Below are 10,996 nucleotides of genomic sequence, written 5' to 3'. Positions count from 1 at the left end.
CCTGGCTGAAATAAATTTTAATTCAGAGTTCAAAGCACATGTGTACATTTCCACATCCAAGCTGAGTAATAAATATGAATAAAATACTATAAAAATACTCCTATAAACATCCACCCAAAACACTGAGACCATAAATTCTTATGCAGATACGCATCTATAAAACGTTTACAACCAAAGGTAAGAGCAGATGTCTTTCAACCACTGTCGAGCACAGCAGTGAGATGAGTCGAGATGTCTCTGGGAAATGCCACAGCCCCACTACCAGCTCAAACCCAACATGTTAGAACCTGACTCTGCTGTGGAAATCATGTTCACAGTTTAACACATCTGAGTACACACACAGGAGTTGTGTTCAGCAAGTCTGAGTGAGCATGCTGGGTTGGTTTACCTGTAAAGACCTGTTTGCAATGGAACTGGCTCTATGACCTAAGGAGTAAATGAAAATATGCACAGAAATACAGGCCCCATCTTTATTTACTTCTTCCTGGACTAAGTAAGGTAACATCATTTCTGGGAAGTGACAGAGAACCAAAGAAGCCAACCATACAAATCAAATGACATCTGCTTCCAAATATAAAATGCCACGGCTAGGGAGAATATGTCTTCCTTGCTGTTGTGGAGGTTCCACAATTAACTGTTGCTACTCACAGAACTGCTGGGGTTCACTTAATGGTTGACAAAATCCATCTTATTCATAACAAACAAAGTAAAGAGAAGGTAGCACGGACTACTACTAACATCCTCTTAGCAAGGCTAATTAATGTTCACTGCACATCCTACAATGAGCTTCAGATGGTTTCTTCAGAGCTGTCAAGGATCAGGGACTGAAAGTATGTTTCAACAACGGACACATCTTGCTCTTGCTGTTTAAAAACGGAGATTTAGAGAATTATTATTACATCTCTGCCAACAGAAAGCCAGTTGGAGACACACAGTGTTAGAGACACACAACTTACGGTTTTCATGATAACTCTGTCCTGAGCCTTGGAGATTTCCTTTTCCACTTCACTATGATGACCGCCAATAAAAGTTTTGTGATGTTCACGCAATTTCTTGGCTTTCTGAAACAAAAACCTCTACCTGAGCCCGAAGACACTCCAACTTGACTCCTCACCTCATTTACTTTTAAAAGCACTGGCTATGCATATCTAAAGGATGCTTTCAATAATTAAAAAAAAATAAGAACAGTGGTGACTTGATGTGTACCTATATGGCCACTCCACAAAACAGTTCAGGTGCCACAACTGAAGGCAGAATTGTTGTGGGATCATAACAGCTAAGGCACTTATCTCAGAAAACTAGGTGGGTGAGGTTTCCCAGGGAAAGGGGCCATTCATTCACTGTGTCCACAGAAATGTTATTTTCACAGAGAAGACACAGTATGCAATCGCATGACCTTTCAGGCTAAGAAAAGCTGGAGTGAGGACTCAATCTCCTCTGATCTCTCAAAGAACACTGAAGTGGTGGATCTAGAGGAGAAAGAACTGGTCACCTCTGTCCAGCACTTGCAAAATGCCTGCTTTTCCGTACTCTGCCTTACTCTTAGGGCCACAGAGGAGCTTAGGGACAGGTGGCATGCATGCTGGCTGAAAACAGGTATGGAAGGGGACCTTGCTGGGCACTCAGCTGAAAAGGACAGAAATGGTGACTTGCAGTGGTAAAAACATAGGATTTCCTTAGTGAAGACCAGGCACAGGGAGCTCTCTGGGCAAAGAGCAGAAGCAAAGCAGCATGGACAAGGGACAGAAGAAGCCACTTCAGGGGAAGCTGGTGCACTGGGAGGAGGGAAGACACACAGAAGCAGCCAGTGAATTTCTGGGGGCGGGGCAGGGTGTTTGCAGAGGACACACAGGAAGCAGGGATAATTAAGAAGGAAGGCCACTGGAAAATACTGAAGAGTTTGGAAAGGCCCTGTTTCAGGATAACATTCCCTCAGAGCCTAGGACTAGCAAAGGAGAAAGGTTGAGTGAAGGAGCAGAGGGAGATCAAGAGAGTGAGAGAGGCAGAAGAGCATAGGGCAGAAAGGCCGGGACCACCTGGGAGGCCAGAGAGGCCCAGTCAAAGGCTCTCCCTGTGGTGCTGCTCACACTGTGCACTCACAGGCAGGAGCAAGCCTTTCTGGTGGGTTCTTGGAGCCATTTCCCAAGCAGTATTCAGCTGCATTAGAGCCGTACCTTCTTAGGCTCTTCCAAAAGGACTGGATTTGTGTGTAGGGAGCTCTCAAGGTCTTGAAAAGCTTTACTATGTATGCGGGTGTGTTCGGAAAGGTGTTTGTGTGTGTGTATTTGTGTGTGGAGGCTGGAGATCATAAAAATCTGAAAGTAATTACCTCCATGTGTACATGTTTGCAAATATGTTCATTCTCAGGTGTGTGTACGCCTTCCAGGACCGCTCACCACATTACTTTTTGAGGCAGGGTCTCTCATTAAGCCTGGGGCTTGCCAATTTGGCTCCACTGGTCATTCCACAAGGCCCAAGGATCCCCATCTCTACCCTCAGGACTCTGGGATTATAAGCACATGGGTGCTAGAGATATTCACTAAGTTACTAACTGGGGTATACTGATTCTTGCTCAGCAAAACAGACCTAGCTTCTCACAGCACCCTGAAAAAAAATTAGTTTGCTGGGACACACCGAACAATTTTGTGAAGGTGTCTGAATCAGATCTTGAAGAGAGATGTTACATAGTATATTTTAGCAAGAGCATCAAAAAGAATTGCCTCTGAAGGGTAGCTTTGACTCCTGGATATACAGATGGGTGCCAAGGTAACTTAAGTCCCGGAACTACAGCCAGGGTGCAATTGCAAGCAGGCAGGTCTTGACTGACCCAAAGATGGTTAATCTTCTACCACCTTTCTGACTGCCCACATCTAATACTGGAAAACTACAAAATACTCAACAAGAAAGAAAATAAAAGCTGTCCTCACCTACTGCTTATTGCATGGACCCATCCAATAAAAAGGAGCCAAAGAAAACCAAAACGAGATCTCCAGATGTCTTTAACCACTTAAATATCAAAGCGTCACCAGAGGTCAACAACACACTGCAATGCAGAGTGTGCTCCTTCCAGAGCAGATTTCCAGCCAGCAGCTCCCGTGCTAGAACACTCTCTCCAAAAGGTCATCAGCTTCCCGGTATAAACAAACCCTAGTGTTTCTCCTGTGCGGGCAAAATATTCCCAGAGAATGTGATCACCAATTTCAAAGTTAATTACTTTCTCCACAAATTGAAAAAGGGCCAGTCTGTCTTCTGCTTTTACAGATACATGGTATGAAACAAGGGTGTGTTTTAAGAAGTGCAATCTATCAGACCTTCAAAACTGTGTCACACATGTCTTTAGCATTCTCAAGCTTGACTTCATGATCCAAAATAGCTTCCTCTAAAATATTCATTTGCTCCTTGGTTATAAGCTGAAATAGAGGAAATGAATGACAAAGTGTCAGTAAAATTGAACATCCAACCCAGCTGCTTACAGGAATTGCTTCCCATATTGTTTCATGTTCTGCCAACTCATGATCAAGTCTGAAGACAACGTGACCTTCAGTACCAAAAACATAACAATGTCTGACCTGTCACAAAGTAAGATAGTCTGTCAAGCCCGTGCAACACTCCCATGAAACAGTTACTCATTTCAAAATTAACATGGGATCCATCTAATCCGTGGATTCCCACCTCACCAAAATAAGTATAAAATGTTCCTTGTGGTCCAGTTCTCACTAAGTATTAACATTTTTTGTCATATTCAACAAGCACGTAGGTTAGCTTCTAAGGAAACCCTTCTTTCCATAAAAGTCCTGACCTAAGCCTTTCTCATTAATCAGTCATTCCCACACTGTGACACTCCATCAACTACATTATCAACCAAACAAGAATGTCAGGGAAGACAGCAACCATATACTGGCTCCTGCTGTCCAGCATTACATAGCAACATGTAAAAAAGTGAAGCCATCCAACACACAAGTCTAGAAGGTAAGGGATTCTCCACAGGTCTGCTTTCCCTCCTAGGAAACTGAGGCACAGAGGTGAACTATTTTCCTGAGTTAGCATAATGCAAGTAACTGGACCATAACTGCCTTACAATCGATGGCATGCCAGAGGCCATACTTCAAACTACTGGACTGGACAGGGCCTTCATGTCCCGCAGTACTCAAGCCTCTGCTTCCCCACCTTTGGAAATCAGAATCTTCAGGAGGGAAGCTCCATCCTCTAGCAGGAAGAATAAGGCCCCAAAGACCACACTGTTGAGAGTCCAGTACCTGTCCCCCAAACCTCATTCTCCTTTCCAGGTTAAAGACCAGTCAGTCATCATCAAGTGTCCATAGTGGCATGAGGCCTTTCCCTCTTCTCCTCTTGGACTGAGTTGGTCTGAACTCCAACCACTGAAAGCTAAGTCTCCACCTGCTCTGCCACAGCCACACTGACTGCTCCCACTCTGCATCCTGGATCACTGTGTCAGAAGTCTAGGTTGGGCCTCCTGCTCCTTGGTGTCCTCACATCATGGATCATGAAGGGCTCCATCTCAGGATACAATCCCATACCTTCTCCTGCACTTTCCAGGCAGTGCCTGCTCAGCCCCTGACTCCACCCCCATGCTGGCTCATCACTGACCATCACTGACCTTGTCACCTCTCCACAGAAAAAGAAGCAAGTCAGGGAGAGAGGCAGTGTGGCCAGTCTCTCCTCAACACATCCACCACCCTCCTTGTCTCCCTAAACTCACTTCCTGTCCCTCCCTGTATGCTGTACTGAAGCCCTGCAACTTTGGAAATGAAAGCAGCACATCCATTCCAAGATAAAGCTACACTCACAGTAAGGCTTTCTTCTTGTTCCCTTGCTTTCTCCACCTCCTCCAGCCACTGCTGGTACAGGGGCCAAAACATCTTGGAGTAGAGTGAGTGAAGTTTCTTCCTGTAAACACAGTACCAATTACTGAGCATGCTCACAAGTGATGGTAAGGCAACAACACACCTTCATCATTTGGAAACAGAGCTAGGAGCAAGACGGGGGTGGGGGAAAGATGCATTAAACTGACTCATGAGAGGCAGAGATGTGACTCACTCCAGAAGGATTTTGTCTTAAGCCATTACAGAAGACATCATTCGTCTGTCTTCCCTCTTGAACACATACATTTGATGCATACATTTCTCAAGATTGCATTTCTGGCTTGAAATTAGACTCCTCTTTCCTTCCCCTTATGGAGTAACCTATAGAGTCTGACAGCCTAAGTCCTGGTTCTGAAGGTTAAATCCCCTTCGCTATAGGGGAAGTACATTAAGATTGCACAGAACCCTTTCCCCACGTGTGCATGACTTACAAAAGAAAGCTCCAAGGGTATCTCCTAATAGGTAAAGTTTTGTAGACCACAGAGGACTGGCCTGCCTTACAGAAAGTTAAATGTATTGTTATCTGAGAGGGGAGAAACTGTTCTCTTGTCAGTCTTGCAGCTGACACATCTCAGTTCCATAGAAGGAGGGCCGGGTTACACTGGTCATGAATAGGACCAGGTCATGAGGAAAAAACATGCAGTGCTTCATAGATGTCCTTGGCTGTTCCACTCTGTGCATGATCATGGTGGCAGGCAGGAGGGACTTGGGAAGGCAGAGTAAAGACTGTAAATGTCTCCTTTACAGAAGGTCATAACTTTACCTTGACTCCTGCTGGGTTTTGAAAATACTCTGCAGGTTTTCACTCAGGCTTCTGAAAGAGGCATTTATATTCTTTTCAAACTGCTTCCTCTCTGCCTCCAGGATCCGGGTAATGTAATCACCTATAAGAGAAAGGAAATAGTATCACTTTAAATCCAAGATCCAGAGGAAGAAGCACTTTTTCATCTGGGACACATTATCCTACATGATAATACAAACAACTATAGATTTGCTGTTAATTTGCTCTTTGTTTTTGTTGTTGTTGGTGGTGGTGTTGGTGGTGGTGGTGGTGGTGTGTGTGTTAATTTTGACAGGGTCTTTTGTGTCCCGGGCTTGTCACAAACTTGACAGGTAAGTGAGGCCAACCTAAAGTCCCTGATTCTCCTGCCTCCACTTCCTAAGTACTAGGAGTATAGGGGTGGGGCATCCTGCTTGACTGAAGACTGCCACCAACAAAGCATTTTCCAAACACTTCAAAACCCAAGCAGTTCCTCTGCATTAGAAAGAGCGATGCTGTCAGACATCATTGTTTGTATAGAATGACTATAAACACTGGCTAAGAACTGACAACGCCTCTCTACTAATGAGGTCTTAGGATCACCTATACACATGAATCAAGAGCTGAAAGAAAACTGCCTCAGTTTGAGGAGTATGAGGCACATTGACTCGGTTACCATGGAGGACAGAAAACAAGCTAATGTTGCACACATTATGTTTGCATGCTATCACACTTTTCTTCCTGGTTCACAGTGTGCTGCTTTCAGCGTTTCCTGACAGGCTCAGAAATGTGCACAGACTAAAGGCTGTTTTTCCTGCCCTCCTTTGGCAGGGGTTCCTGGGGGAGAGCAACTCTGGAAAGGCAGAAAAATGACTTAATTCGGAACTTGAAAAACAGCTGTTGAAATGCAAAGTACCACTTGTGCAGTAAGTTAAAAGGCAGAGATTTATCTGCTGGTCTACCATGCCTAGTAGCACTCAACTCTTCAGCAGTGCAGGAAACAGGAAGCTCTTTCCCCACCACCTAGGTGACAGCTACAACATTCCCCCTGCTCACAGCAGCTACTTCAAAGTTATGTGAAAGGTAGCCCCTGAAAGCCAAATGACACTTTACCCTTCCAAAACATCCTGTGGGCGACAGAACTGTTGCAGAGTCCTGTTGGCTCTCTGTGACCACATTCTCACCATGCACAGGTTGCAGTTGGAACGAAAGCCCTGGGTCTATGATTTGTTCAAACATACCTTTGAAGTCTTGTGCCCTCTTCTCAACAGGCTCCCTGTGGAAAAAAAATGCACACAGAACCATTAACTGAAAACAAACATCCTAAGTTTGCTTTGAAGTAAAGGGGAAGCATGCTGCTGTGCTGAGACTAGAGCTTATGTGGGCAAAGTCATATTTCCCCCTTTGGGTCACTGCTTTTATTCCTTTGTTCACACTGTCATAGCGAACCAATGAGTTCAGTGCAGATGCATAAGGGCAAAATGGCTAAGAGCTACTTACTGGAGCATAGGTGACTGAAAGTCAGCTGTACCCCCAGGAGCCCCAGCCAAGCTTGGGTATTGGGCAACTCATGAAAACTGCATTCCAGGTATTCCCTGCCCAGGCACCTCCATGGAAGTATGTCCTCTCCTCAAGCAGTAGCTTTGTGTCGTGGTGTGGCAGGTGGGGGTTTTTATACTGAATGTTTACTGGAATCCATTCACTGTATGGCAGCATTGTGTTTCATAAAGCTATACTCACCCATGTGTCCCACCCTCCAGCCATACTCACTCTCATCCTTTCTCAATACCCTCCTGCCATCTGTCCTATGTCACCCAGACAGTGTCTCTTCAAATTTCATACCATGGGACCATGTTCAACCTACAGAGTCTGCCTCTAACTCCTGCACCCCCAGACCTTCTCCTCAACTGGGTATTGCCTGCCTCTTCCCTGTCTCCTGCCTTCTCTCACTTGAGCTCTCCACTTAGATCCTTTTTCAGGAAAGGGCTAATTTTCTTTGTATACCTGCATATGACCTCAACTGAAACTACCTCACTCAACAGGCCAATATTCCTTTAAGACATCACCTGGTCTCTTGCACGTCTGATCCCAATGAACAGCTGCTCAGCTCTCTGGTGTCAACTGCTGGATTGTCTGCTGCATTGAGAAGACAGAAATAAACCTTTGCAAATGAAATGTGTGGCTCTCTTCACCACAAATGAGAAACAGCTTCACTCTAGAGGTGGTTGAGCCCATGGTCATCAAAGGTTTTAAAGCAGTCTTCCAGGAACTCATGCCCCCACCGATAGCCCCTAGACACAGGTGAAACTCAGCTGAGTCAGAGCCTAGTGACATCTGACATCGGGGTACATGTATTTGTACAAGCCTCACAAAGGAAATTCCCTGTGACCCATGGGGTTCCTGAGAGACATGTTGGCCAGGACCAAAGGCTCTGTGAGCCTCGAATTTCTGCCACGGGGTAAGAATGTCAGGTGGGGACTGAAGCACAGAACATGCTTGAGTACCAGTGGCCAGTGTCAGACTACCCCCATGTTCCTTACCCTGCCCCGACCCCGATGGCCCAGAGCTCCACATGCCAAAGGGTAGTAGAATATCCCCTCCACTGGGTCCAGCCCTATATGCCCTATATCAGTTGTTACCAGGGGCGATTGCATCAGGGTTCTGAAAGTCATCTGATAGGAGAGTCCCATCTGCCCTTGGGCGCTTGGCACTTCTCTTCACAGCCTTCTGATCCTGGGCTGACATGGCTGGGGCTTTCCTGGGCCACGCAGGACTCCTGAAATGTTGGCATGCACAGACAATAAAGACACTGAGAAGAACTTCATGACTGCAATGGAAACGGGGACCAGGACTTCATGTGCCATGTGCCCTGGCATTTGTGCTGGAGCAAAGAGGAGACAGGAAGGTGACATCAATAGCCCGCCAGGTCCAATCACATTCTGTCCCACCCTCTGTCTGAATGCAGAACTCTCTACAACCAAGTAGCCCTCATCTCAGCCTTTCCTCCTGATTTGTTGTCCCCAAGATAAGACAAGCTTGGTTTAGCCCCCAAACCAAGTGACCCAACATTGGTGTCTAGTCACAAACACCAACCCACCGATGGCCAATGAGGTCACTGGAGCCATGTCTGGGCATTTAGTGTTTGAGCCCTGCTGCACAGTCAGGTGAAATCCCTACACACTCTCAGTCCAGATACTTCACAAGCAACTCAGGGACCCACCGGTGCAGGGGAGACCCAAAGAATACACCAGAGCCAAATGTAGAGGTTCCCTAATGTACTCACTCCAAACGAAAAGCAGCCTGTAGAAGGCATGAGGTCTTTGTACTCACAGACAAGCACCACAGAAGCCAGGGCTGTGAAGCGATGTGTATACCTGCTTTCCACTCAGAAGCCTGGGAGTGGTGGTTGTTAATAGCCTGGTGATCTGTGCCACCTGTAGGGCCAGGCCAGACCAGGCCCAAATCTCCAAGACTATTAAGTTTTTCTCAGACTCTCCCTCCCTAGACCTCCATCCTTAAATTTGTTTCTCAGTCAACAGAACCCTTCCTTAGGGGAGATGTCAAAATGTCCATTACAGCCTGGTGCCCTCGGCACTGCCTGTATGATTAAAACCGCACCAGATCCTAGGCCCCTAAGCCATAGGAACCCTCTTCATGGCAGAGGTCACACGTACATTGCAAAGGAGTGTCTACGTGGTTAGGCCTGGATCTTCCTTCTGCACAGGGAACTGTGTTACCGGGGACTTTTCCCCCAAATAGTACCACACTTAACAATGTCTAAAATAAACCCAGGGTCAAACTCTAGAAGCTTGAACCAGCACCTGCTAGTTAAGGCATGTTGGAAAGGATTTCCTTCTTGCCTCTCAAGGATGGTTACTCTGCCTGCCATGGCATTTGTAGGGAGTCCCGTGATGGTCCACACCTCTCTGTGGGGAACTGAAGCCCCCCACCCAGGATCCTGCTTTTTCCACCTGGACCTCACCTCACAGGACAAGCTTGGCTCTACCACACACAACACTACTCTCATCTCCCCACACTCTGACTTCACCAAAGCATCCTTTAGCAACCACCCACCCACCAGGACAGTCCTATTTCAACACCCTCTCCTCTTTAGAAGAAGGTAATTTCCTCTGCCACTGCATGCCTCCAGCAGTGTGCTTTCTGAGAGGCTGGAACAGCACCTATGAATGAGAAAGGGCCCAGCAAGTGGGCCCAGCTGGTGGACTCACACAAGCAGGGTGCTTGGCATGTGTAGAAGGTGCTAGAGGCTAGGTGTGGGTACCCAGCAGGCAAATATGTGTCAATCTAGCCCTTTATGAGGCCACTCAGAAAGTCCATACAGTTGAGGCTGTCCCAGCAGGCCCACCTGCCTATGGTGGGCCAAGCACTTATCCTTAGTAGAGGCAGCCCAGCACAGATGATGGGCCAAGCACTTATCCTTAGTAGAGGCAGCCCAGCACAGATGAATGGGTGGCCTGGGGGTGGCCTGCAAACTCAGAAGGTAGGGCTAGGAGGTGCTCTTGCAACAGATGGGTCCAACAGTCACACATGCCTGGGTCAGGCCTGGCAACTGCCATTGATCAAAAGGGCCCAGGAGACATCGGAAATGGTGACAGACATCCCGTTCATGATGTGATCCAAGGCTGCACCTCAGTGTACCCAGATGTCCCATCTTGACCAAAGGATACCCAGCAATGGGGATGTGAGACTCAGGACATCATGGGCTATCCTGGATCCCAATACCTCGGTACAAACCTAGGTGCACAGGAGCCATGATGAGACCATCCTTACCCATGAAGTTAGGTCACACCTAGTTATGCTGCCCAGAAAATACGCATCTCTGCAACTGGAAAAGCAAAAACTGCAACCACGTATGCCTGAGTAAGGCGGGCCTGGTGTGAGGACAGGGGAGGGAGGGGGGTCAGGAGGGGGAATGGAACGTGTGGGTGCTGCATTTGCACATGCCCGAACCTGGGATGGCCCGAGCACCGAACCACGGGAACAGGAAACTCCCACAACCCTCTTTTAAGTGGTCCCACCCGTGGAAATACGGACCACAGGAGAATGTCTGCACTACACAGACAGGGTCCCTAGCCCCTTCCCCAGCACACATGCTGCCCTTCCTGCTCCTCTCAAAAGCCCCTGTGGCCCACCCTAACAAACCTCGTCAGACTGACCTCTGGAGCCTCTATGTGTGACAGGGAATTTAGGATCCGGAGGTCCCCTCGAGGACTACCATGGGTCCCAAAGTATCTAGTGACACAGCTTTAAGGGAGATATGACCGAAAGCTACCTCTCCCAAAAGCAAATCCCTCTCACCCTCGAGGGCGGTCACAGCCTGACTGACTTCCCT

The 10,996-nt window shown here is 47.2% G+C and overlaps 1 protein-coding gene across 1 annotated transcript; it reads right to left on the bottom strand.

Moving 5' to 3' along the window:
- Nucleotides 1–788: 788 nt before the first annotated feature.
- LOC129665304 (X-linked lymphocyte-regulated protein 5C-like) lies at nucleotides 789–8,388 on the bottom strand. The gene is made up of 8 exons (XM_055591876.1): nucleotides 8,283–8,388; nucleotides 7,710–7,779; nucleotides 6,885–6,919; nucleotides 5,647–5,767; nucleotides 4,809–4,908; nucleotides 3,312–3,410; nucleotides 957–1,061; nucleotides 789–863 (listed from the first exon to the last, which is right to left on the bottom strand). Exons 1-8 carry the CDS (start codon nucleotides 8,386–8,388, stop codon nucleotides 789–791), a joined length of 711 nt encoding a protein of 236 aa, XP_055447851.1.
- Between the last annotated feature and the right edge of the window lie 2,608 nt (nucleotides 8,389–10,996).

This window comes from Psammomys obesus, unplaced genomic scaffold, assembly GCF_907164565.1.
Source record: "Psammomys obesus unplaced genomic scaffold, mPsaObe1.curated_primary_1811, whole genome shotgun sequence".
NCBI lineage: Eukaryota > Metazoa > Chordata > Mammalia > Rodentia > Muridae > Psammomys > Psammomys obesus.
The sequence above is the reverse complement of the archived record's forward strand: the minus strand, read 5'-3'. Positions and strand labels throughout refer to the sequence as shown.